The sequence below is a fragment of the Notolabrus celidotus genome, chromosome 1 (genome assembly GCF_009762535.1).
Source record: "Notolabrus celidotus isolate fNotCel1 chromosome 1, fNotCel1.pri, whole genome shotgun sequence".
NCBI lineage: Eukaryota > Metazoa > Chordata > Actinopteri > Labriformes > Labridae > Notolabrus > Notolabrus celidotus.
Genome location: NC_048272.1, coordinates 622,497 through 650,400, shown reverse-complemented (window position 1 = coordinate 650,400; position 27,904 = coordinate 622,497). Strand labels below are relative to the sequence as shown.

The following is a 27,904-nucleotide window of genomic DNA, read 5'->3' as shown; positions in this document are numbered from 1 at the left end:
TTCATTTAATCAGCCTCTGGTGGTCGTATTTATACTTATGTTTCTCAGTTCAATTACAGATACCCCCTCCAAGAAGAGCCTGGAGAGGTGTGTGAGAATGTGTGTAGCTCAGGTGAATGTTCAGCTCAGTGTGTGTGTTTGAATCAGAGTGGTCAGACTGCAGCCAGTAGTCATGCAGGTGGAGGAGATTTTTTTTTTATGAGGTGATGAATACAGTGGTCAAACTGAGGTGGACGTCTGCTTCCAGTGATGGTCCAAACGCAAAGCTTTATGTGTGTGTGTGTGTGTGTGTGTGTGTGTGTGTGTGTGTGTGTGTGTGTTTCCACTGAGGCTTGGTTGAAGGCAGCTGTCAGGTGATGATTCTGTCTTCAGAGAGAGGCTTTCTTCGTCAGTTTTTCGGTCTGTTTCCTTCATAAAACAAGAACAAAAAAAACACAATTGAATGTCACATTTCCTGCAGTTTCGTGATGTCACTGAGAACATGTTAAATAGGACGTCCTTCTTACCTGTCTGGGCTGATGGCTCCCATGGACAGCGAGGCGAGGGCGCTGACGGCCTCACTGTCCGAGTCCCGTCTCAGCCGCCTTCTCTGCGCCTGCAGGTAGGAAAGATCCACTGTGGCGGCTGAGTCCTTCACACTCTGCCAGTACTCACCTGCAGGAAGTGAATAGAAGAGAAAAAGGAGGGGGAGGAAGGAAGGAGAGAGAAAGAGAGAGAGAGAGAAATTAATGGCCTCAGTTGTTTTCATCCTGGATGCTGGATCCTTCAGGAAAGAGTCTGCAGTGGATTATTAAAAAGCAGGACTCTGCTTTGTTTGATCCACCAGTTGTAGCTGTTTGATGTGAATGTAAGCATTGGCGCTGATATAAACAGCCCGTGGTCTAAATATCCATGTTGATCATTTCAGCAGCTTGAACCTAAATTCAATCTGTCCTCTCAGGGTCTCTCTGTGACACACAGTGGACGTAAAACCAATCAGTGTTTGCAAATGTGTTGGTCTGCGAGCGTGTGTGTGTGTGTGTGTGTGTGTGTGTGTTCCGGCTGTGTTTGTAACTCACATATATTTCACCCCCAGGCTTAAATTATGGGCTTAACATTCTTGCGGCTTTGCAAATATTTTTAATTAATCTAATTTGGTTGGGATAACATTTGTGTGCAATCAGGAGGGGATGTTGCGAAGGTCGTGTGCCAGAGAAGTGTTTGAAGATAATTGGAGCCAGGGCAGCAGTGAGTGTGTGTAGTGTGTGTGTGTCTGTCTGTCTGTCTGTGTGTGGGACAGCTGGAGGGAGGGATGGGAGACAGGGGTGTAGAGGAGGAGAGGTGGCCAGAGAGAAGCAGGGATGGAGAGACAGGGGAAGTGCTAAACAGAGAAGTAAATAGACGGATGTTGGAGAGAATAAGACGGTGGAAAAATGTGTGTGGCTATAATGTGATCTCCATAGTTTTCATCTGAAGAGGGAAATAAAACATTCCTCTAATAGTCAATGTTTTAGGGAAAAACTGTTTAAAGTTTTTGTTCATCATTTAATTTTAAATGATAATTTCTGACAGTATCAAAAATGTAAACTGCACTGCTCTTCCTGACTTCTTTTACTTCACATGAGAAGTTTTTGTAGAGCTTCCCTGGTCTGACTTGAGTATCTAAAAACAAAGCATGTTTAACACTGTGTGATGAAACATTTGAAATGTTCACAGCAGCAGCAGAATGTATGTTATAATGTAAGTAAAACTAAAGGCATGTTTGTCTCTAAAACCAGAACGCTGACAGTCATTAAAGCTGAGAGGATTGAAATAGTTAGAGAGTTTAAATATCTTGGCGTAGTCCTAAATTCAAACCTTAATATGAAGAAACATGTCAGGAAAATGATAAAAAACATCAAATATAATTTTTTTTGACACATAAGAAGCTGTCTTTTAGTGGATGCAGCCAAGACTTTTATGCATGCTGTGATCCTTTCCCACATGTCATACTGTATCACATGCTGGGGTCAGACTGGGGAGACGGTCATTAAACCACTTCACTCTCTGTAGAAACAAACCTTAAAAATACTGGACCCAAAAAAACAATGCAATATCATCACTGTAGGATACTGGAGACCCATAGGAAAATAAATTTAGAGAGGAGATCTCAAAAGTGTTTCATTTCTGTCTCCTAGACAACAATGAGATCTGTTTGAAAGCAAAATGAGACTATAGCTTATGTCTCCTGTTTCTCATTCTTGCCTCCAAAGTTGTAAAAAGTCTCAGCTTAGTCTCCCTTTCAGTTCAAAAGGAGATCTGGTCTAAATCTGAAATGATTCTCAGGTATTTCTCAAGTGTTGTGACTCCTTTTGAGCTCAGGTGGAGAAATCAGGGAGCTCTCTCAGTTGTCTCAATCTAACCTCATCCATTTGTTTTTGTCAGACTCAGTTTTTGTGTCTCAAGTTGAGCTCAGATGGAGCAAAGAAAGAGCCTGAGCTCATCTTTTCATCAACATTTATAGTGCCCTGCAAAATTAACATTTCAATGTAATTGTCCACAAACTTACAATTCTCATTAAAACATTTGAACCACTTCAAGATCAGATATTTAGATGTGAAATGATCTCTTCTTTGACTTCACAATATGGTCCTTCCTTTACAAGTCTGTTTGGAACAAAACAACTTCACAAAGATTTAGTGGATTTGAGAGAAATTGCAAAAGATAGAGATTTCATACAACAGGTATGACCGACCATTTATTTAAAATATGGGCCGCAAAAGGGCTGACCAGATTTATCCAGATTATTACAATTAAAGGGGTGGATTCTTTTGGGCGCTGGTGGCCTAGTGGTCTAAGTGTCCCACATACAGAGGCTACAGTCCCCGTCGCAGGGGTCGCCGGCTCGATTCCCAGCCAGTTGACCATTTCCTGCATGTCTTCCCCCGCTCACTACTCCCCACATTTCCTGTCTCTCTTCAGCTGTCCTGTCAAATAAAGGCAAAAAGGCCAAAATATATATTTAAGAAAAGAGAAGAAAATGAGCCATTAATGAGATCTCTCATTTAAGTCTCAAATAAGACTCATGTCATGGTCTCAACTATTTCTCCTAGTGAATTTTAGGAGAAACTAATGAGAACAATTTGAAACTTGAATGAGGCTGAAGTGAGAATCTCAATTTTGTCTCCAGAGAATTAGAAGAGAAAGCCTTGAGCAGTAAAATGTTCCTCTGGGGAGACGTCATCTTTTGAGCTTTGAGAATTTTAAATAGTTTTCAAATTTGTGTCTCTTGTGTATAAGATTTTAAATGCCTTGGCCCCGCCTCCGCTGCGTCAGTTTATCAACTTCCACTCAGTGGACTCCATTAAATCCACAAGAATATCTTCGTTTAGGAATTGCAATGTACCCATTCGCCGTACCGCCTTTGGGGCAGTCAGCTTTTTCTGTGAAAGCCACAACTCAGTGGAACACCTTACAGGAGGATATTAAGAACTGTGAATCTCTCAGCAGCTTCAAAACCAAACTGAAAAGTCTGCTAAAGGACACTCAAAACTGCAACCACTGATTTAATACTTTTAACTTGATATACAGTATTGTTTTTGTGTGTGTGTGTGTGTGTGTGTGTGTGTGTGTGTGCGCGAGCGTTTTAACAATGTGATGTTTTAATTGTGACCTTCCAAGGGACTGCAGATGTAAATTAGCTTTAAGCTAACTCTGGTACAATGCATCAAATGGTGACATTTATGTTAAATATTGTTGGTTAATTAATGGTTTCTACCTGTTAAAGGAAGTTTGTCCTCACCACTGTAACTAGCTAAATACTGTGATGTGCAATGCTCATGGTGGATTAAGGTGGGGTCAGACTGAGTTTTAAGGCTGATTTATACTTCTGCGTCTCCCCTACGCAGCAGGGGCTGACGCGGACATGAGCCCCACATACTTGTGCGTCGGTGTGTCTGTGTCGCGCAGCAATTCTCCGCCCAAACACTAGAGGGCAGTGCGGTCTCTCTGATAGCCGGTCGCCTGCTTCCAGCCCCGCTACGATCTCTGTTTACTTTTCCACAGAGATTCAGAGCGTGTTCTGTTAATCTACAGCTGATACATGTTGCTGTTTATCATACAGACATGATTACATGAAGAATAGAGAGGAGGAGATGAAATACACGGCCGATGTGCGGCCGATGTCCGGGATCCCGGAAGTGTTGTAAATGCAGGAAAGACAAAGCCGCCGAGCGGACCAATCACAGGGCTTGAGGTCCGCGTCGTCTCTACGGGGAGTTACATTTTGGAGGAGGTGCACGTCAGCTACGTGCGTAGGCCTCGGCGTAGGTATGGGAGCTACGCGGACCCCCGGCGTAGGGTACGCCGTTGATTCAACGCAGAAGTATAAATCAGCCTTAAGAAGCATCATCATACAGAGGCATCAGTTTAATCACAGTCCATTTCATTTCCAGCTAAAAACTCCTTATAGGAGCTTTAATCACACCTCTCCTGATTACATCTAATACCTGGTACAAACTGTGTTTTAAATAATGTAGTTGCACTTTTATTTTTGTACTGTTCCTTTACTGTGGCAGAATATAAACAGTCAGCAACCACTGTAAAACAATTTTGGTCAACTCCTCTTGTTTTTCACGTTGTTGTTCACATAAAGTGAAGGGGGCAGCCACTGAGACATACAGACAAGCTTCATGTTCATTCCTCAGATTCCAGAGGTGTCAGTAAAATATGTTTGATCCCATCATAACAGCTTTGACTGGCTCAACTGGAAGAATTATGTTTTAATCATAAACACGATCCATGATGTAAAATATCATATCCATACTAACCAGTTTTCCTTCCTCTTCTGCAGTGCAGACTCCGCATGTCATCGTGGCCAAATTGAGCTTGTAATTGAGGCTTTAAATCATGTAAATTAATCCGGGATTTATTGTAACAATCAGTCTTCTTGTGGAGCTTGCGGTCCGCGTCGGCTCTACGGGGAGTTACATTTTGGAGGAGGTGCACGTCAGCTACGTGCGTAGGCCTCGGCGTAGGTACGGGAGCTACGCGGACCCCCGGCGTAGGGTACGCCGTTGATTCAACGCAGAAGTATAGATCAGCCTTTACCCTGTCTTGAAGTTGGGTCTCTGTTCATAATTTGACATAGAGTGGTCTAGACCTCCTATGTTTGTAAAAGCGTCTTGAGATAACGTTTGTTGTGATTTGGCGCTATACAAATAAAGATTGATTGATTGATTGATGGTCCCGTACTACATAGCAGCCTCTACTATCAGTGAGTGAATGTTTATGAATGGGTGAATGTGAAGAGTAGTGTAAAAGTGCTTTGAGTGGTCAGAAAGACTAGGAAAGCGCTTTATAAGTACAAGTCCATTTACTGGAAAACTGGTCAACTGTTTTCCAGGTTTTCCAGGTTTTCCAGGACGCGTGGGAACCCTGAGCAATAACCGACCGATGTGTGAAATGCTACATCGGCAGTGTATTTTTTTTTTTTTCATGCGTATTAAAAAGCTTTAGATTTATTGTGACATTACAAAAATGAAACTTGTGTTTGAACTCCAAAAGAACAAGCGAATAAAAGAAACTAAGACACAAAAGGAAGAAAAAAGCAGTGATGCAGATTTTATGTCAAAGAAACTGTAGAGACAGAATAGAAACAGCAGATGTTGGCAGTGAAACTTGAAACCTTTCTTTTTCTAACACTTGCCAAAACTGGTAGAAACACTAATAAAATAAAGCATCAGTAGCAGCATGTGTCATTTTGTTGGTTTGGGCAATATGCTAGTCTGCAGCTTTTCTACATATGATCCCAGTGCATATTCTGTAATTCTTTCAGACATGCCCTCAACACACATGAGCCAATAAATGTTCTAAGAGCTGATTCAGAAGCCTGTGTAGTGAATGAGTTGTTTCTGCATTTTGCAGGTTAGCAAAATGCTTAGAAAGTTGTAAATGTGCAGGAAAGCATGCCGATTTTGTGCCTATTTGCACAGACTGTTGCACACTTTGAATTTCTTTATTAATGCACAAAAAATCCCACCACACAAAGCTGAATAAGGTGCTGTTAAGGATTCTGTGTGCTGCAGGTGATGCTGAATTGTGATGTCAGTTCTCACCTTGAACCTGGATGACTCTCTGCAGTGTTTTGACAGCGTTCTCACACGGCTTCTGGTCCAACACGGACTGCGACAGAGGCTCCACCTGAGGCAGGACGAGAGTTTTTTTTGAGGATGGCACGTACAGTTTGTCTTTACAGAAACGCGCTCGTGTATTCTAAGAATGTCTCACCTCCATGCCAAGCAGGGCGCTGACGCAGGCTTCAGAGGCGTCGCAGATGGCCTTTAGATCGTGTCCTCCCTCTAGAGCCATGACCACTCGTCCTCCAGCCAGTGACATGAGCTGACGAGTCAGGAAGCCAAAACCTGGGAGCGTAAAACAAACGCAGACGCAAGTTAAGATAATGAAGGGGTCAGGTGTTCCACCCTAGAGCTTAGTAAGATATACTAAACGTCATGGCAGCCTCTAACTCATTAGAAATGTTTACATGAGAGTATCAGCACCAGGAGCTCAGAGGAGTATGTGGATGAGACTCACTTCAAATCAGAGCATTGCGCATCAATCACAATAGATTTCAAATGTAAGACATCTGAATAAGATGTTAGGATCTAAACCTTAGAGGTAGTTATATATCACTACTCACACTTGGATTTCTTAACATGTTTTTGGTCATGTTGCTGCATTAAATAGTTCCTTGTGAGAAAGCTGAGCCTGAAACTGAGTTTTTACTTTCAAAACAAATCCTGTTTCTCTTTTAATGTAAAGAAGCATCTTGTCTTCTTGACTATGGTGATCTTCTGTTCATGCACACCACTGCTCAGTGTCCTCACATGATTGATGCAGCCTGCCATGCTGCCTTCAGGTTCATTACCAACTGTAAATCTCTGACTCATCACACAGAAAAGTGCAGGACACTGGACAGAACTCTCTGCGTTCCCAGGACTTCTTAATCCTTTCTGTCCCAAAGGCTCAAACAGAAACTGGGAAACAAGCTTTTAGGTGTTCTGCACCCTCAGCCTGGAATTTATTGCAAAATGGCTTGAAACTGAAGGAGCTGGTGTCACTGAATGTTTTTAAATTTAAAATGAAAAACCTTGAAGCTGAATCTGTAGAATGTCATTGTTTTTAGTGTATCTTGTTACATCTGCCCCATAGGTAACGGCTCCTTCTGTGACAAACATGCTTGTAAAGTGTTCTCTTGTTCTCTGTGTGTGTAACTTTGTGTGGTTTTGTTGTCCCTTGGAGAAGAGATCATTGATCTAAATGGGACCAACCTGGTTAAATAAAGGTTAAATCAAATAAAAATAAAAATTTCAGTCTGGTGATTTCATCTGTATAAACTCTTCAGGTTGGTGAGCTGTGCAAGAGTGTTTCTGTTCCTGAAAATCGCCGTTTGGCTTTATGATACTTGTTAGCTGTAGTTATAAAGTGATACCATGAAGTTTTATATATTTATATTTATTACAGTTTTATTACAGCTTTAAAGGTGACATATTCTGCTCTTTTTCATCAACATATATTGGTCTAAGACGTCCCCAAAACATGTCTTTAAAGTTTATTGCTCAGATTCTGGTCTGCCTGTAAACCCCTCTTTTTCAGCCCTGCTTAGAACAGGCTGTTTTCTGTGTCTGTGCCTTTAAATGAGAATGAGCTCTCTGACCACGCCCCCTCAGGAAGTGGATGTGGCCTCGGCTGTCCAGCACGTTGATCTAATGTTTACATGTTGGCTGCTCACAGACCCGCGTTACTTCAACCCTCTGAATCTGATCCAGAATCTGATCCTGACGGAGAGGCGCCTGCAGCAGGACCTTTCTGAACCATTGGTCACAGATTTAGTGTTTCTTGTTGTTTTATTTGTCAGTATGTAGACATGTGTCTTGGTACACAGCTACGAACATGTAGCTATGTAGCTATGCTAACTAGCGCTAGCACTTATCCATGAAAACTAAAAATCATCCACTAGATCTTCAAATCTGCAGACGTGGGGAGTAAAACCGACCTTTGTGTTTATTAAGACAGCCTACAACTAGCATGCCTCCCTCCTAAGCTCCTTGTTAGCACACGTGTGTGCAGGGAATGAAAAACGGAGGAGGGGTTGAGTTGTATTTTATACAGTCTATGGGCTGAACAAGCTCCGAGCTCTGACTTCCTGTTACAGACCGGATGGCGTTGTGACGTATGAAAAACACTGAAAACTGTTTCAGCACACATTTACAGAAAGGTGGAGAAATCAGAACAGGGGCAGAATGGATTCTTTTCATTTTCAGGGGGTTTGTAGACAGGGACACATATTTCAGGTAGAGAACCATTAACAAGTTGATTTTGCATGATATGTCACCTTTAAGGGTCTACAAACAGGCTCATGTGAAGCAGAGATCAGACAGGAAAACTCACTTTCTCTAACACCAGATTATCATTTCATTGAATGAACCTTGAAAGATAAAAGTGATGGTTTTCAGACTCCTCTTTGTGTCTAATCTGATCTAGGTGTACCATTACTATAAATGGGCTGGGCCTTACACTTTGCCGTGACCTTGTAGCCACCCAGGGATGACGAGTGTCCCTCAACAGCATCGAAGCCAGCCGACACCAGCACCACATCGGGGGAGAACTCGTGGGCGATGGGCATCACCACGGCTCTGAGGAGGAAGATCAGAAAAAAACACACTCTGTGAACAAACACTGTGATGCATGTTTCATTTATTCCAACCCCTGTGGGCCGGCTGAAGTTACACAGAACATTCAAGAAATCTTGTTTTCAGCAGCTGTTTACCATTTGTCAAAAATGGAACAACATATACAAGAGAGTAGTGCAGAGAGGAAGTCAAGGTGGGATTCATTTAACATCTGAATAAATTACAAAAGTGACTGTAATTAAAAGAATTTCAAGCTGCCTTTAAAGTTGTAAAAACGTCAAAGTGAAAACAGTGTGGAGTTGAGGTGATTAATTTGAGGCTTGGACACGTGTACAATGTAAGACTTTAGTTCTGGATGGTTCACTGCAAACATTTACTTCACTGTAAACTCCATCTATTTGAAAATGATGAAAGATAAATTATCCAAGGCCATGTTCCAGGTGCTTGATCTCTGTTCTTGATCCACTCCTGGAGAGCGGCCAACACTGGAAGGTAGGGTAGCTCCCAGGTGTGAATGTGTGCAACTGTTTAAATTAAAAGCAGAGCGCTGATAAAAAAAAAGAAAAGAAAGAAGCATGAGAGCTCTGGACTTATAAAGATCAGAACCTGTTGCTGCAAAGACCGAGTGAACTTCAGGCAGGTGCTGAAAGTTTCTGTTTTTGTTTGGGAGTGACACAAGCAGATAAAAATGAGACCCTTGACATTGCAGGACAGAAACATCCACACACTGTACACTCCACTCAGGGAAGACCACTTTCCTCTATTCTTTGCTCTCCTCCTCACTTCCTCTCCTCTCCCGCTGCCAGTTATTTAGCAAGAACGCACGGCTCACTCATGCCGTGTTTGATTCTCTCCCTCTAACCCTCTCTCTCTCTCTCAGCGGCAGTTCAAAGGCGTTTGTGTGCGTCTGGTTCCTATTAGGAGCTCGTCCCTCTTCTCACGTCACTGACAGCCAGCCATCTGGGATCCATTGGGCCTAATTACGCCGCCTTTGGATTCCCTAACAATGCACCCCCCACTTCTTCTCCTCTCCTCTCCTCTGCTCTCCCCTCTCCTCCAAAGTTTGTCAGTAGCCGCCTAGAGATGCACACGAAAATATGTGCGTGCTCAAAAACATGCCGTGCACATTTTTTTTTTAAGAAAAAGGTTCTCCAAAAGTTATATGCACTCATGCTCTTCCCTTGCACTTTCAAAGGTGTGTGTTTGCTGTGCTACCGGTGATTACACTGACCTTCACTTTTGACCACCTCAGTAATCCTCCACACATTCACACACACACTCACACACACACACACTACGTCATGACACTTAATCTCAACACAGCTGAGCCTCCTCCTGATTGTACTGGAGTCACACCACCACTTTCAACCACAATATTTCCCCTGTCACTAACACACACACCCAAAAACAGAGACACATCATCAGCGACCGCACTCGGGCTAGTTTTCCTGGAGAGGAACGCTCAGTCTGGAACACCCCGACTTCTAAATCATGGATTCAAATTGGATTACTGAACTGGCACTGGACTTGATACTTAATTGCATAAACATGAATTCATGATGCATTAAATTTTGTCTGTATGGATTTTATGTGCGCCAGTAAATGGTGGCTGAAGGAGTTATTCAAACATTTGTGTAGTGAGTGTTTTTTTTACAGAAATCCCTCCTTCACTGTTTTGTGTATTTTGCTTTAAAAATGTCTTGCAGGCTTTTCTTTACTTAATTAGATAGTTGACAGATGCAGTAAACATGGGGGTGTTCCTCCTAATGACATGTGACAAAGGACTCTAGCCGGACATGCTTCCTGGACATCAGAGCTACGTGGTTTGCGACTGAAACCGCCGGACCACCAGGACACTCCTTTTCCACAGAGCTTTAACACAGGGAACAAAGTTTCTAGGGTTAACACACAATACAGTACTACAGTGTGGTTAACTGAGGAAGTTTTACACCCGCCATTTCCCAAACTTGATGAAACATACCAAAACCAGACGCCTGCTCAGGAAAAGAGCAGTTGTTTCTTAATTATCATGCAGGGCTCCAGTAAACAGTGGACTTAGTGTTTCCGAGCCTGCCTATTGGCTCTAAATATTTTTACCAGTATGGGTTAGCTCATTAGCATCTTTCCTTTGACGAGGGGCCCACCCACTGTGTCTGCCGCATGCAGAACTGCGTAGGGCTCACACATTGTTTAATCATCTGGGAAGGAGCCAGCGTTGCTGAAACACTCTGAGTTTGTTACAGACTAACTACACTCAGTCCGGAAAAATGTTTGAAAGTCACAGAAAGGTGTGTCTCAGCAACATTTGTAGGTGTAGGGTTTTTCTTTTTAGCTCAACAATGTAGCTTCACTGCTACTATGAATGCAGAGACCACATAAACCTTTTGCCCTTTTCACATAACAAATCGGTGACATTGATTTTGTCCAACAATTTTTTCAGGGGAAGTCAGCAATCAGATACAAAGCCTGCTTCAGATAGTACAGGTAATCCGTTGCAGTTCAACAGTGCAGTGTAATTGCAGGATAATGTAGTCTAAGTGCTGTGTTTACAGGTGTTGCATTCCAGTGCAGATGGGAAATTTCTGGTCTCCAAAATCTGAAAGTGGATTTCAGCAGGGGGAGAAAAACAATGGCTTGTTGTTTGTCCTGCTGGCACACACAGTTACCACTCATAGTGGTAAAAAAAAAAACAACCCAAAAACTTTCCTATATCCCATGAAAAAACGTGTTTCTACCTTTACTCAACTGCAGTCTGGTTGTTTTCTCTCTTTACTTTAAGCTTACTAACCTTTCAGAGGGTGAGTGGTGTCATAGCAGCATTTTAACATTTTGAAATGAACGTTGCTTTGTTAAAGAAAAGTCAAGGAAGTCTACATTTGATAGAACTGCAAAGGGCACACATTTACTAGCAGCCCTGGAGGGGTTTCAAGATTTTGCAGATATTCTGCAAACCTTTGAGTGATCAACTCAAACCTGGTTGGTCACCCACAGATGGGTTGTCAATGATGGTTTGTTTTCATGACTGCTTAGTTAAAGCTGGGGTTGGTGTTCAGATTTAGATCCACTTTTTGTTATACTGGTTAAAATGATCTTTATGTCCTGATGGTAATCAATACATGATGTGTTCTTAAAAAAGAGGTAAAAAGAGCTGCTATCTACAGCCGGAGTAAACCTGGGAAAACACCAACCAATCACTGATTTTGGGTCCCAAAATTTTAAACCAATCAAATCCCGTCCAGCCGTTCTGCCCGCCTCCTGCAGAGCGTACATTTCCCCGGCGTTCACTCCCCGTCTCCTGCCTCTGCTTCCCCTGACTCTACTGACTGCCCCTCTCGCTCCACCTCGGGTCTGTCCCCTCTGACCCGATGAGGTGCTTTGCTCAGGACTGTAGTCCGGATCAGAGTCTAAAAAGCTCTCACCACGGGGGCTCTGACAATCAAAAGACTTAATGACATTAAGTCCTAAAAAAATGTAGATGTATGTCACGGTCACTGTCAGCCGTGATCACGCCAACCAACAAAACAACAATCAATGTTTGAATGAATGAAGAACTTCTCCTCTTGTCTCTCCTCTCTCCCGCTCACACACTCTACACCTCTCCTGATGCCTTCACTGACTGTCAACACTGTAGGAATTAAGAACATCTACACTGAACAGGTTTAACAAACAGTAGAGCTGTTACAGTATTATATATGTGTTATAACTTTTCTCCTGATATCGTGTCACCAGTACAACTGGATAATGCTAGCATGACAGTTGTGAGTGCTAACAGCAGCCATGTTTGTTTGTGTTTTTAACTTTCACTATGAGAATGTTATGGTGAGGACCAGTTTTGAATCAGTCACCATCATATGGTCATGAATGCACGTGAGCGGGGGCGACGTTTTGGAGGAGCTCCGAAATGCTACATTCAAATTCATGCTAGTTTGCCAAGACTACCAACCCCAGCTTTAACTGACTACTTAAAAACCCTTAAAAGGGAATGTTTGTAACTATAATGAAAATCTGAAAAATAAAACACCAATTGAATGTTCTCTCAATCGTGGATAACAAAGGTCTGCTGGCCTTGAAGGTCACACACAGATACTCACCAGTGTGAAAGTTATGCCTTCTTTTAAAAGCAGCACAGCTGGTGTATACATGGATTTAGAACTGCAGTAAGAGGGCCTGAACATGATGAAACACCAACATATCTTGAAGCGGCTCAGCTTGTAAGGTGCCGCAGAGACTAAATGGGGTTGTGCTTGCGACGCGTCTTGCCATTAAATCAAAATCAAAGTTCAAAGTAAGTTTTCTATTTATTAACAAACACTCAAAATAAATCAATACCAAAAAAGATTGAAATAAACAATGAAAATGACGGTGGCGGTCAACAAAAAATACTCAACCCCACTCACCCTCTATGTGTACCTCCCGCCCCAAACTGAACAGGTAGATAAAAGTTAAACCACACCCATGAACCCAAAACTGGAAATGAAGTAAGCAATAAAAAAGGAAATAATCATGATTAACCAATAAGACAGAAAATCAACATTATGGCCCCTACAGAGGAACATTTCACTGCTCAAGGCTTTCTCTTCTAAGTCTCTGGAGACAAAACTGAGATTCTCACTTCAGCCTCATTCAAGTTTCAAATTGTTCTCATTAGTTTCTCCTAAAATTCACTAGGAGAAATAGTTGAGACCATGACATGAGTCTTATTTGAGACTTAAATAAGAGATCTCATTAATGGCTAATTTTCTTCTCTTTTTTAAATTATATTTTTTTGCCTTTATTTGACAGGACAGCTGAAGAGAGACAGGAAATGTGGGGAGTAGTGAGCGGGGGAAGACATGCAGGAAATGGTTGATCGGCCAGGAATCGAACCGGCGACCCCTGCTGACTGAGGACTGTAGCCCTCTGTATGTGGGGCGCTTAGACCACTAGGCCTACCAGTGCACCAAAAGAAGTCCACCCCTTTAATTGTAATAATCTGGATAAATCTGGTCAGCCCTTTTGCTGGCCATATTTTAAATAAATGGTCTGTCATACCTGTAGATATGAAATCTCTATCTTTTGTAATTTCTCTCAAATCCACTAAATCTTTGTGAAGTTGTTTTGTTCCAAACAGACTTGTAAAGGAAGGACCATATTGTGAAGTCAAAGAAGAGATCATTTCACATCTAAATATCTGATCTTGAAGTGGTTCAAATGTTTTAATGAGAATTGTAAGTTTGTGGACAATTACATTGAAATGTTAATTTTGCAGGGCACTATAAATGTTGATGAAAAGATGAGCTCAGGCTCTTTCTTTGCTCCATCTGAGCTCAACTTGAGACACAAAAACTGAGTCTGACAAAAACAAATGGATGAGGTTAGATTGAGACAATTGAGAGAGCTCCCTGATTTCTCCACCTGAGCTCAAAAGGAGTCACAACACTTGAGAAATACCTGAGAATCATTTCAGATTTAGACCAGATCTCCTTTTGAACTGAAAGGGAGACTAAGCTGAGACTTTTTACAACTTTGGAGGCAAGAATGAGAAACAGGAGACATAAGCTATAGTCTCATTTAGCTTTCAAACAGATCTCATTGTTGTCTAGGAGACAGAAATGAAACACTTTTGAGATCTCCTCTCTACATTTCTTCATTACCTGAATGCAGCCAGGTACTCTGCATCACCCATAGGGGGGTTCAAATCACCAGTCCATCCTACGTTCACATTGAAGCCCTTGCCTGCATCCTCACCCACCTGGATAGAGAGAGAGAGGGAGAGAGAGGGAGGGAGGGAGGGAGGGAGGAGGACGGTTGAGAGAGTGAAAAAGCGTCAGTAAAGTTAATGAGTCCCAGCGAAAGTTGAGAAACTCTGACGATGACAGATTTGTGTCGAATGCTCACAAAATTGACACGGCTGTTGCAAAACCTTGCGTTGCAGCAATCAAGAGAAAGTGACTCCAACACCAGGGAGTGATTATGATTCCTAAATAAAATACGGATGGCTATTAATTCAACAGCCCTGTCCCCTCAATTCTGATTTTGATACAATTTGTCAAATGGCCTTATAAATCAGTCTTAGACACAACAGAGCTACAACTGTTTATGATTTGGCAAACCTGAAATTTAGAGAAACAATGCATCATAATCACATATTGGAGGTTGTAAAAAAAAATAGTTTTATGCACTAAAAGCATATTTATTTTCAACAGTTGGATTAACCACACTCTGCTTAGTGTTGTATATAACCCAAGCTTAGTAACTGTGGTGTATCTGACATGTCAGGTTTACTAATCACATATTGTAAAGGATTTGAATGCATTATAAAGTTGTTTTTCAGATTGAGGTGTACCTCAAAATGCCAGGCAGAGATTCTGAAGGCTTTCTCTCAGTTTGACCTCACATATTTGGGGCAGACAATGAACCAAGGCCCAGCAGCTCTTGGAAAGGAGGTCTGAGGATTCCTGCCTCTCTCTTTGTAGTCCTGCTAGAAGCCATTTAGCTGTTCTCGAAGCCCTTCACCATCAGTCAATGTGTCAGTTTGAGGGGAGGATGAGGAGGCTGATTGACACACTCTTGGCATGAAAGTATGGTAATTTCCTTTGTGTGTGTGTTAGTGTGTGTATATTAATGTGTGTGTATATGGGTGTGAGAGGATGTTTGAAAGAATGCTGATGAGCATCGCAGAGCGTCTGTCTCCATTCTTCTCTCAGTGGACGGCATGTTCACAGGGTAAACCAAAAACACATGAGGCCTCCTGTCCTTTGCCAACTGGTAATGTACCCTCGTGCACTTGCACACGCACACTGACATACACACACAGAGACGCACACACATGCACACACAGCTCCTGCTTCAGCTTGAAGTCTCTTGTGCTCTTCTCTGTCCTTTTTCTCTCTCTTTCATGTTTCAAGAGTAGCTGGACTGCATTAGGCCTTCGCTGGTTTGTGCGTGGTGCTCGGCCCTTTCTGTTATGGCTATGACATCACACCCCTACCCCATGGTGTGTTATATACCTACACGGGGGACAGCGAGACTCCAGAGGTTTACCACACAGCTCAACAGAGGTTGAGGGGCCACTTGAGGCAAAGCCACATCCAAGTCCGCCGAACGTTTTATGTAGCGTCCCTCGTCAGGGGATTTTATGGGAAAACATTGACTATTTTATGCTCATTATTGTCGGGGAGGAGGGGAGAAATGGAGGAGGGGATGTGGGGGATTGAATGGGTGGTGAATGCCACCGTGGGTTGGGGTCAATTCATCTGACTGGGGATAGTCATCACACTTGGTTTTCTGGTAAGACCGCAGGCTGAATTCATAGGCATCTCAATTTCCTGTACTCAAACATAGGCATGCAGTTTAACTGTATACATCCTGTTGTGGAGCTCTGACATCTAAAGCACCAGAGTTTATAAAATACACTGGAACAAGACAAATAAACCTGCAATCAAACTGTGACGGGCTTATAGTGAGTTCACAACATACACACGTGTAACATATGGAAACTTCATTCATGTTAAACACAGTCAATGTGTGGACAAAGACAAAGGAAGAGCATCATGACAGGATTTAAAGCTCATGTGAGGAGTTTTGAGCTGGTTGTGACACAGACTGAAATTAATAAAAATGTCCTATTATGAGTTACCAAAGCAAACAGGAGGAGATGAAATACACGGCCAATGTGCGGCCGATGTTCGGGATCCCGGAAGTGTTGTAAATGCGGGCAATACAAAGCCGCCGAGCGGACCAATCACAGGGCTTGAGGTCCGCGTCGGCTCTACGGGGAGTTACATTTTGGAGGAGGTGCGCGTCAGCTACGTGCGTAGGCCTCTGCATAGGTACGGGAGCTACGCGGACCCCCGGCGTAGGGTACGCCGTTGATTCAACGCAGAAGTATAAATCAGCCTTAAGAAGCATCATCATACAGAGGCATCAGTTTAATCACAGTCCATTTCATTTCCAGCTAAAAACTCCTTATAGGAGCTTTAATAACACCTATCCTGATTACATCTAATACCTGGTTCAAACTGTGTTTTAAATAATGTAGTTGCACTTTTATTTTTGTACTGTTCCTTTACTGTGGCAGAACATAAACAGTCAGCAACCACTGTAAAACAATTTAGGTCAACTCCTCTTGTTTTTCACGTTGTTGTTCACATAAAGTGAAGGGGGCAGCCACTGAGACTTACAGACAAGCTTCATGTTCATTCCTCAGATTCCAGAGGTGTCAGTAAAATATGTTTGATCCCATCATAACAGCTTTGACTGGCTCAACTGCAAGAATTATGTTTTAATCATAAACACGATCCATGATGTAAAATATCATATCCATACTAACCAGTTTTCCTTCCTCTTCTGCAGTGCAGACTCCGCATGTCATCGTGGCCAAATTGAGCTTGTAATTGAGGCTTTAAATCATGTAAATTAATCCGGGAGTGACAGAACAGATCATTTCTATGTAGTTATTTCAAACACATGGAACTGCTGCTGGAGGGGTAGGTGTCAGATAAGGTGATAAACTGCATGCTGCAGAAAGAGCAATTTTTGTGTGATTTTTTTAAAGGTGACATATTCTGCTCTTTTTCATCAACATATATTGGTCTAAGAGGTCCCCAAAACATGTCTTTAAAGTTTATTGCTCATAAAAACACTTTGAAATCAGATTTTGGTCTGCCTGTAAACCCCTCTTTTTCAGCCCTGCTCAGAACAGGCTGTTTTCTGTGTCTGTGCCTTTAAATGAGAATGAGCTCTCTGACCACGCCCCCTCAGGAAGTGCGTGTGGCCTCGGCTGTCCAGCACGTTGATCTAATGTTTACATGTTGGCTGCTACTTCAACCCTCTGAATCTGATCCAGAATCTGATCCTGACGGAGAGGCGCCTGAAGCAGGACCTTTCTGAACCATTGGTCACAGATTTAGTGTTTCTTGTTGTTTCATTTGTCAGCATGTCGACGTGTGTCTTTGTACACAGCTACGAACATGTAGCTATGTGGCTATGCTAACTAGCGCTAGCACTTTTCCATGAAAACTAAAAATCATCCACTAGATCTTCAAATCTGCAGACGTGGGGAGTAAAACCGACCTTTGTGTTTATTAAGACAGCCTACAACTAGCATGCCTCCCTCCTAAGCTCCTTGTTAGCACACATGTGTGCAGGGAATGAAAAACAGAGGAGGGGTTGAGTTGTATTTTATACAGTCTATGGGCTGAACAAGCTCCGAGCTCTGACTTCCTGTTACAGACCGGATGGCGTTGTGACGTATGAAAAACACTGAAGTCTGAAACGGCTGGTTTCAGCACACATTTACAGAAAGGTGGAGAAATCAGAACAGGGCAGAATGGATTCTTTTCATTTTCAGGGGGTTTGTAGACAGGGACACATATTTCAGGGAGAGGACCATTAAAAAGTCAATTTTGCATGATATGTCACCTTTAACTGTTCAAGGAAAGCTTTTCTTACACATGTTTAGGACCTGATCATCAAAGACCATTCTGTTCACAGGGGGGCGCCAAAATCAAGACAAAACCGAAATCCCTCAAGGCGTCAACAAAGTCATGTTTATTACTTTTATGGTATTTATGTAAAGACTTGAACTGTGAAAGACATTTCTGATGGACGGGACATTTTCAGACTAATTCAGGTATCTTGATTCTTTCCTTTTACACATCTATTGGTTGTATTTCTAACTTTGTACTTACAGATATTTTTTTGTGTGTGAATAGATCTTAGTGTACAGCGATGCACCCCTTATTTTTTTGCTTAACTTGTACTGTTCAAGGATGAATAGAGTTTTCTACTTCCTGCTTTTTTTTTTAAAAGTCAAATGTGTCATCTATTGCAGGGGTGTTCAACTAAAATCCGCAAGAGGTCCAGTTAGGGGAACATTTCTTAAAGCAAAGGTCTGAAACATCATAATGTCTAACCATGTAGTGTGATATACTGTATCTGCATTTAATAATACCTGACTGTCAACTTCAATTAATTCAGTGCAATTCAATAACTTTTGAAAATAATATTTAAACCAGGGTTTCCAACTTTGAGTGTTTGACAGGAGAGAGATTTTTATGACAAGTGCACTTATTGATCACACAGGATTGAACAGAAGAATGATCAGTGGTGTACTCTGGCTGTTTCAAGGGGCAGGGGTGAGGAACATAGATTAGTCCTCCCTTTCAGACCTGATACCCTAAAATTTAGGATTAATTTAAACATATTGGAGCAGAGGGGGGTCTGGGGGTCCTCCCCCAGGACATGTTGAGGATTTAACTCTTAATTATCTGAATTCTGGTGAATATTTATGTGATCATTTGTGCTCGAAATGTAATTCTGAAAAAGGATAACATAAAATGATTGATATCTAAATAACAAAAACATGAATTCAAGTCCCTGAGAGAAGTTTACATTCCAGTAACATTTGATCTGTTATTATTCATGAGACTTCTTTAAAACTAAGGAGTTCAATTTAAATCAGAGGTAAAAAGTAAATACAACAACAATAACTGATGACATGCTTAAATCCATAAACACTCTCTGAGGTGTTAAACTAAACTCCCAAACCGATGGCAGTCAGGGGTCCCAATCATTCAGGACTCACTTCAGGTCTGAGTGTGTCTGCTTGTTCCAAACCTTCATGTTTTGTCTCATGATGACGTTTCATGTTGACTCTTTTAATAAGTGCCACGGTTTCTGAACATGATACGCTGGTTTAGCTCTCCCAGAGGGAAGTATGAGCAGAGATGAGTCTGTCCAGTCTGAATTAAATGCTCTATTTTCTCTGCACACTTTTCTTTTATGGAGAGGGTCACTAGTTCCTTATTTTCTAAACTTTCTCCAGCACAGTCGTCTGTATCGCTCCATTGCTCCCTCTCACTCCTCTGTTTATCTCCCTTTTTTTTCTCTCACTTTATCACTATCTTTCCTTTTCTTTCCACCATCCTTTCCTGTGTAACTTGCCTCTAACTCTCTCATCTGTCTGATCTGTATAGTTGTAATGTTTAATGCCTGAAATGCACAGATTTGATTGGCTGAGTAGTGGGATGGCTTAACTCGCATGCAGTTGGTCTGTACCTTTCCTTTGCTGCTAAACCACTACAATAAAGACTACAAAAGCCGAGCCGGTTGAAACAGAAGCGCCCGTCAGATTTTAATTCAGAACCCTCTGTTTTGGCTGTCGGTCCTGGTCCGGTCCGTATGGGACGGCTTCTGGGTCCGGACCCGGACCGCGGCCCACCAGTTAGTGACCCCTGATCTATTGTGATTCTTCATGTTGAAAAAAAGACACAAAGGCTGTTTGGGCAGTGCAGTTCATCACCTCGTTTGACACCAACAAAAAGTACAAATAGTAATAACAATCAATCTTTGCTGGTCTTGTTGGCTTTTGTTAAGGCTGATTTATACTTCTGCGTCTCCCCTACGCAGCAGGGGCTGACGCGGACATGAGCCCCACATACTTGTGAGTCAGTGTGTCCGTGTCGTGCAGCAATTCTCCGCCGAAACACTAGAGGGCAGTGCGGTCTCTCTGATAGCCGGTCGCCTGCTTCCTGCCCCGCTACGATCTCTGTTTACTTTTCCACAGAGTTTCAGAGCGTGTTCTGTTAATCTACAGCTGATACATGTTGCTGTTTATCATACAGACGTGATTACATGAAGAATAGAGAGGAGGAGATGAAATACACGGCCAATGTGCGGCCGATGTTCGGGATCCCGGAAGTGTTGTAAATGCGGGAAAGACAAAGCCGCCTAGCGGACCAATCACAGAGCTTGCGGTCCGCGTCGGCTCTACGGGGAGTTACATTTTGGAGGAGGTGCACGTCAGCTACGTGCGTAGGCCTCAGCGTAGGTACGGGAGCTACGCGGACCCCCGGCGTAGGGTACGCCGTTGATTCAACGCAGAAGTATAAATCAGCCTTAAGAAGCATCATCATACAGAGGCATCAGTTTAATCGCAGTCCATTTCATTTCCAGCTAAAAACTCCTTATAGGAGCTTTAATCACACCTATCCTGATTACATCTAATACCTGGTACAAACCGTGTTTTAAATAATGTAGTTGCACTTTTATTTTTGTACTGTTCCTTTACTGTGGCAGAATATAAACAGTCAGCAACCACTGTAAAACAATTTAGGTCAACTCCTCTTGTTTTTCACGTTGTTGTTCACATAAAGTGAAGGGGGCAGCCACTGAGACTTACAGACAAGCTTCATGTTCATTCCTCAGATTCCAGAGGTGTCAGTAAAATACGTTTGATCCCATCATAACAGCTTTGACTGGCTCAACTGGAAGAATTATGTTTTAATCATAAACACGATCCATGATGTAAAATATCATATCCATACTAACCAGTTTTCCTTCCTCTTCTGCAGTGCAGACTCCGCATGTCATCGTGGCCAAATTGAGCTTGTAATTGAGGCTTTAAATCATGTAAATTAATCCGGGATTTATTGTAACAATCAGTCTTCTTGTTTTGACAAGTATATGGTAAACACAAGGCTCTTAAGCTCCCTAATGTTCCACTGCAATCACATAATTAGCAAATATTTCTATGCCAACATATCTATCTTCACAACAGACGTGGGTGGTATTTTAATGAACTCTCATTGTGAAGAGTTGGATTTAAAAAGAAATGTCTGCATGACATAAACACGGTCTGCTCACAACGGCTCCTCTGCAAGAAATAACCTGTTAAACAAGTTTACATGTTTCTCCTGTGTTGTTCCAGGGTATTGTGTTCACGGGAGTTTAGGTACACACACACACACACAAACACTCACAAACACCTAGACGTTACCATGACAACACAAACAAACAAAAGCAGACAACAAAGCACTTTTTTTTTTTTGTGTGGAGGACTTCCTACCTCGCTGGGATGTCCACTACCGGGAAAGAAGTTGCAGTCGTCAAAGCGGTGAAGAGAGATGTACAGCACACTTGGATCATTGTAGAAGGCTTCCTGGGTGCCGTTGCCATGGTGAACATCCTGCACAGTGATTGGATGACAGATTAAAATGCTGTAATGACCAAAATCAAGTTTCACACATAATCAAAAACACATGATGGGGGTCTAAATAACCAAATCAGTTACATACAGATCTGCACAATATGAGAAAAATATGCAATAAATTGTAAAAAAAAATGTTTTTTTTTTTTTTTTTTAAGTTATATATTTTTGGCCTTTTTGCCTTTATTTTGTGGGGAAATGTGGGGAGTAGAGAAAGGGGGAAGACATGCAGGAAATGGTCGACTAGGCCGGAATGGAACCGGCGACCTCTGCGCCGAGGACTGTAGCCTCTGTATGTGGGGCACTTAGACCGCTAGGCCACCAGCACCCTGAAATTGTTAACATTATGAAGTGGGATGAATAAAACACCCATATTTGTCTCAAACTCACAGTATCTCTATCTGCTGTTTCTTATGTCTAACACACATACCTGTGTTTGCAGCACATCCTTCCTGAATCCAAAATAAATCAATTGTTTATCACTACAAATAATCTCTCACTTAAAGGTGACATATCACGCTTTTTTCATCAACATATATTGGTCTAAGAGGTCCCCAAAACATGTCTTTAAAGTTTATGCTCAAAAAAACACTTTGAAATCAGATTTTGGCATGCCTGAAAATCCCTCGTCTTCAGTCCTCCTCAGAACACTCTGGCTGTTTCCGAAATCGCCTACTATACTAGCAGTACGTACTGATATGTCCAAAATTCAGTATGTAGTAAGTAGTATGTGAACAAGAGCAAAATCTGCAGTAAGCCAAAACTCCCCAGATGTCTACTGATTCGAGAAAATATCTCAGTGTGCATCGGACCAGTCTGCCTCGCGTACTGTTTCCCATAATGCACAGCGCTCGTTCTGCTTTTTCTTTTTCCTCATTTTTTGATGGGAGGAAATCCGTTTTTGGGTGCTGTGAAAGTTATCAAATTACATATAAACCACTTCCTAACTTTTTAAATCATAAATGGATGCTAAATAAGCATTTTATTTATCGGCTTCGTCGTTGTTTACTTCCGCTTTCCGAAACCGGAAATCCAGCGAAGTCTGGCTCAGCATGCTGCATGACAGATCGGACAGAACAGTCATACTACAGACTAAATTCAAATGCAGTATGTAGTAGGTAATACCTACTGCCTACTACATTAGTAAGTAGTATGTAGCAGGCCGTTTCGGAAACAGCCTCTGTTTTCTCTCTGACCACGCCCCCTCAGGAAGTGGATGTGCCTCGGCTCCCCAGCACGTTGATCTAATGTTTACATGTTGGCTGAATATACACGGCTGCTCAGAGATCGCTTCAACCCTCTGAATCTGATCCAGAATCTGATCCTGACGGAGAGGCGCCTGCAGCAGGACCTTTCTGAACCATTGGTCACAGATTTAGTGTTTCTTGTTGTTTTATTTGTCAGTATGTAGACGTGTGTCTTGGTACACAGCTACGAACATGTAGCTATGTGGCTATGCTAACTAGCGCTAGCACTTATCCATGATAAATAAAAATCATCCACTAGATCTTCAAATCTGCAGACGTGGGGAGTAAAACCAACCTCTACCAGAAAGGCAGCGGGAGCTTTTCTGAAGGATTGGTCACAGATTCTGTGTTTCTTGTTGTTTTATTTGTCAGGATGTAGACGTGTGTCTTGGTACACAGCTACAGCTGCGACATGTAGCTATGCTAACTAGCGCTAGCACTTATCCATGATAAATAAAAATCATCCACTAGATCTTCAAATCTGCAGACGTGGTGAGTAAAACCGACCTTTGTGTTTATTAAGACAACCTACAACTAGCATGCCTCCCTCCTAAGCTCCTTGTTAGCACACATGTGTGCAGGTAATGAAAAACGGAGGAGGGGATTCAGTATTATTTTATACAGTCTATGGGCTGAACAAGCTCTGAGCTCTGACTTCCTGTTACAGACCGGATATTGTTGTTACGTAACAAAAACACTGAAGTCTGAAACGGCTGGTTTCAGCACACATTTACAGAAAGGTGTAGAAATCAGAACAGGGGCAGAATGGATTTTTTTCATTCTCGGGGGGTTTGTAGACAGGGGCACATATTTCAGGTAAAGAACCATTAAAAAGACAATTTCACATGATATGTCACCTTTAAGCTCCTTTTAAATGCATCAAAAATGGTGTTAAGCATCTTTGAGTACCCAGTAAAGCACTATACAAGTCCTATCAATTATTATTATAATAATTAAAGCATGGCCATTCTACCCGGGCCTTCATCCATGCATCTTGAGTTAGAAAAATCTGAATTTATTGCGTACATTTTGAGTTTATTTCAAGAGCTCTTATTGCCAAAGCACAAAAAATGCAAGTTTTTACCAAGCACTTATTATAAATCAAAAACAAAATTAAAGAAATCTTTTCAGTGTTGATACCAAATGTGTTTGAATCATACAGCCTGTCTGAAAAGCAGGTAGTAATCAGTGTTTGATACGTCAGACAGCATGGTATGTTTAAAGTCATGGCGAGGGCTCATATACACACACATGGCGAACAGAGGCGACCACCTGGCTGTGGGTCAATATCTGCACGTGTGTGTGTGTGTGTGTGTGTGGGTGCATGTTCATATGAGAGTGTGACTCTGTGTCTTCTCTATAAAATATGTGACAGCTCAGATCGCACATGGAGACCAGAGATATGAAGGATCTTAATGATACATTGCCGTGCTACTGTGGAGGACTGCTCTGCTTCTGGGATGTTGTTTGTGCCAACATGGCATTCGTATGCCTGTGCATGTGTGCACTGTTTTTTTTTTCCCTGTCCATGTGGGGGCCAGCGATGCCAGTTACACAGTGTGTCCTCACCCAGTCAACAATGAGGATCTTGCTAACGTTGAGTTTGTGTTGGAGCTGTTTGGCAGCGATGGCCACAGAGTTGAAGAAACAGAAGCCCCTGTGGACAAACAGACATGAAGAGAGGCAGACACATGTGTTTATCAGTACAAATTAATATCATAGAATCACCATATGGACCCTAGGAGCCTCTGAGACATGTCTGTGTTTTCATGTGGTGGACATTCAGTCCAGGTTGTGACAATCACAGCGCTGACTTTAATGTGCAGGTCACAGAGGAAAACTCCTGCCAGGCAAACATTTACTCCAAATATTTGAGAATTACGGATGTTTCATTTCAAGTTGTTTTGTATTTAATCTTCCACTGCTGACAAACAAAAATTTGCTTTTCATATGAGAACATTGTGCTGAGATGAAATCTGCACCTCTTGAGAAATGCAGAACCCACACGTTTTGGGACAAAAACATAAAACCATCCTATCATAAAATTGTCTTCACATTCCCGGTGATAACAGAGTGAACTGCTGGCGTTAGATTTGGGATGACTTCAGAGAAATGAACTCACAACTTGGCACAGCAGTTCCCTTCACACTTGCTGTCTACAGTAAAGGTATGCACAAAAAGTGTTGATGTATGAAAAACAATGTTGGGAGTAGCAGTGTCAGCATGGATCATAAACTTTAACTGTCTTTATGATTATGTGTGTGTGTGTGTGTGTGTGTGTGTGTGGACAGTATATCATAGGCTGTCCAAACTTTGCTCATCAAGAGAAGTCATTATCATCCTATAAATAACCAGTGACAAGCACTGCTGAGCACACATACAGTCCCAGCTGAATGTGGTTACTTGGCTAATGCATCCTATCAAAGACTGATACAAATCCAAGCACATGCACACACACACACATATGCATACATGCATGCATGCATACACAGAACTCTTTGAGGTGCTTTTGCTCAGTGTGTTGAAAGTTTAAAGGAAAGGCTAAAGTTTGCCTCAGGCATCAGGAAGGTAGCAGACATTACACTGAAACACACACACACACACACACACTCTCGCTCTCTTTCTTTTAGCAGATCTGTAATAAATCCTTTGAAACACTTTGGCAAGACCTCCTGGCTCCTGGAATGTGGGTGTGTGTATGAAAATGTGTGTATCGGTGTGTGTGTTAGTCTATGTATATGTGTAAATTGCTGTACTCACAGAGGGGAGGAGTGGCTTGCATGATGTCCAGGGGGCCTCACCACTGCAAAACCATTCTGTGAGAGGAACGCAAAAAAACTTAAACACCTTCCAGTGATAAACCACCACTGTTAACATCTTCTATACTTGATGCTTCACCCTGAAGGCTACAGCTGTCAAAGCAGAAACATACTCTATAAATAGGTTGTTTATGCCACAACCTGCTGTAAAGCAGAAGTGAAATCCCTGAGAAAAACAATAAGGTTTGTGCTGATTAAAGTATTTGATGACAGAGACACACCTTCAACTCTCCCTGTGCCACCTTCAGTGCCAGGTCTGTGACGCATCCTGCAGCGATACGGGAAGCAGTTGATGTGTGGAGCTCATTCCAGACTGTATCAATATCGACCTGTTGGTAAAGCACAAATGAGACACTCAACGTCAGCATCTGATTGAATGGATAGAAAGTTGACACATTTTGGGGACACTGGTTTGGCTTAATATTCAAATCACGTGCCCCATGTTCAGAGGTTGAAGTGCTCAAGGCAAGATAGGCAACTTTATTTGTATAGAGCATTTCATACATGAAGGCAAATCAATGTGCTTTACATTAAAACATTAAAAGCATTGGAAACATTCAGACAAGCATTAAATAACATAATTAAAATGACAAATATGATAAAACAGAAAAGAAAAGGAAAATTAGAAATATATTAAAAATGACGTTAAAATTTGCATTTAAAGATAGGAAGGCAGTGGCAAATAAAAAAGTCTTAGTCTTCAGATCAGCAATGTATTTTTGGCCTAAACCATTCAGGTCTTTATAAACCATCAGCAGGATTTTAAAGTCTATTCTCTGACAGACAGGAAGCCAGTGTAGAGATCTAAGAACTGGAGTGATGTGGTCTCCGTTCTTGGTCCTAGTTAGGACTCGAGCAGCAGCATTCTGTATGAGCTGCAGCCGTCTGATGGACTTTTTAGGGAGTCCTGTAAAGACCCCGTTACAGTGGTCTAGTCTGCTAAAGTTAAATGCATGGACCAGTTTTTCTGCATCCTGCTGAGACATAAATCCTTTAATCCTTGATATATTCTTAAGGTGATAGTAGGCTTGACTTTACAATGGTCTTAATGTGGCTGCTGAAATTAAGGTCTGAGTCTAAGACTACACCAAGGTTTCTGGCTTGGTTTGAACATTTCATCTGTGCAGATTGGAGCTGAGCAGTAACCTTTAACCTTTCCTCCTCCAAAAACAATCATTTCAGTTTTTTCTTTGTTTAACTGAAGAAAGTTCTGTCTCGTCCAGTCATTGATTTGTTCAATGCATTTACTCAGTATTTGTATGGGACTATAATCCCCTGGTGATACGGTGATGTAAATGTGTGTGTCATCTGCATAGCTGTGGTATTTTATTTTGTTGTTTCTTATTATCTGACCTAAGGGGAGCATGTAGATGTTGAATAGCAGAGGCCCCAGAATGGATCCCTGAGGTACTCCACATACGATTTTCACCCGCTCAGATGTGTATTTTTATTTTTATTTTTTTGTATTTTCGTCCAGCTCTGTCCTGGGGCTTGCTGCTGGACCCTGTGGAGGTGGTGGCTGACAGGAGGATGATAGTAAAGCTATCTTCTCTGATGGTCAACACGTCACACCCCCCCTCCAGGAGACCATAACAGCACTGGGTAGCTCGTTCAGTGACAGACTTCTTCACCTGCAGTGTCTCATGGAGAGATATCGCAGGTCTTTTCTTCCTGCAGTGGTCAGACTATATAACCAATAATATATATATATATATATGCTTATTTTTTTACCTTTTTAATTTTAATTTTAATTGCTAATAACTTTTTAATAATTGTTACTTTATAGGCTTTATTTGTTTGGTTTTTTGCACTGTCTACTTTGCTACTGTGACACTTGAATTTCCCCGTTGTGGGACGAGTAAAGGACTATCTTATCTTATCTTATTTACCTTTAGACACAAAATAGTCCCGGTCATTTAAATAGGACTTCTGCACCAGAGAGTCCCACTCAAAGCAGGCAGTCCTTTGAAATACATCATTACCCACTCTCTCTTCCCAGCTTTGTACTCTGTCCACTTTCCTATCTCTCTCAGCAAAGGCATAAAGGCCCTTAAAAACTTTCTGCATTTTCTACAGTTACATTCATCAAACCTGGGTTCATCTTCACTGATTAAACATACAAAAGGTTTATATTAATCCCATCAGATAAGCTACCTTTTACCTGACGGCCCTTCTAAAAGAGGGAACTCAACAAGAAGTCAACTATTGACAGCTATG

The 27,904-nt window shown here is 41.9% G+C and overlaps 1 protein-coding gene across 2 annotated transcripts in view; it reads right to left on the bottom strand.

Moving 5' to 3' along the window:
- Positions 1-27,904, bottom strand: part of LOC117822931 (histone deacetylase 7-like) — a 97,743-nt gene continuing 69,839 nt past the window's right edge. For both annotated transcript variants that reach the window (XM_034697899.1, XM_034697908.1), the window contains exons 16-25: positions 25,909-26,016; positions 25,629-25,684; positions 24,438-24,525; positions 21,481-21,600; positions 14,285-14,382; positions 8,536-8,654; positions 6,247-6,380; positions 6,075-6,159; positions 507-654; positions 1-408 (exon numbers count right to left, since the gene is read on the bottom strand). In XM_034697899.1, the coding sequence (XP_034553790.1) occupies positions 369-408; positions 507-654; positions 6,075-6,159; positions 6,247-6,380; positions 8,536-8,654; positions 14,285-14,382; positions 21,481-21,600; positions 24,438-24,525; positions 25,629-25,684; positions 25,909-26,016 (996 nt within the window). In that variant the 3' untranslated portion in view covers positions 1-368. The remainder of the gene's footprint in view (positions 409-506; positions 655-6,074; positions 6,160-6,246; positions 6,381-8,535; positions 8,655-14,284; positions 14,383-21,480; positions 21,601-24,437; positions 24,526-25,628; positions 25,685-25,908; positions 26,017-27,904) is intronic.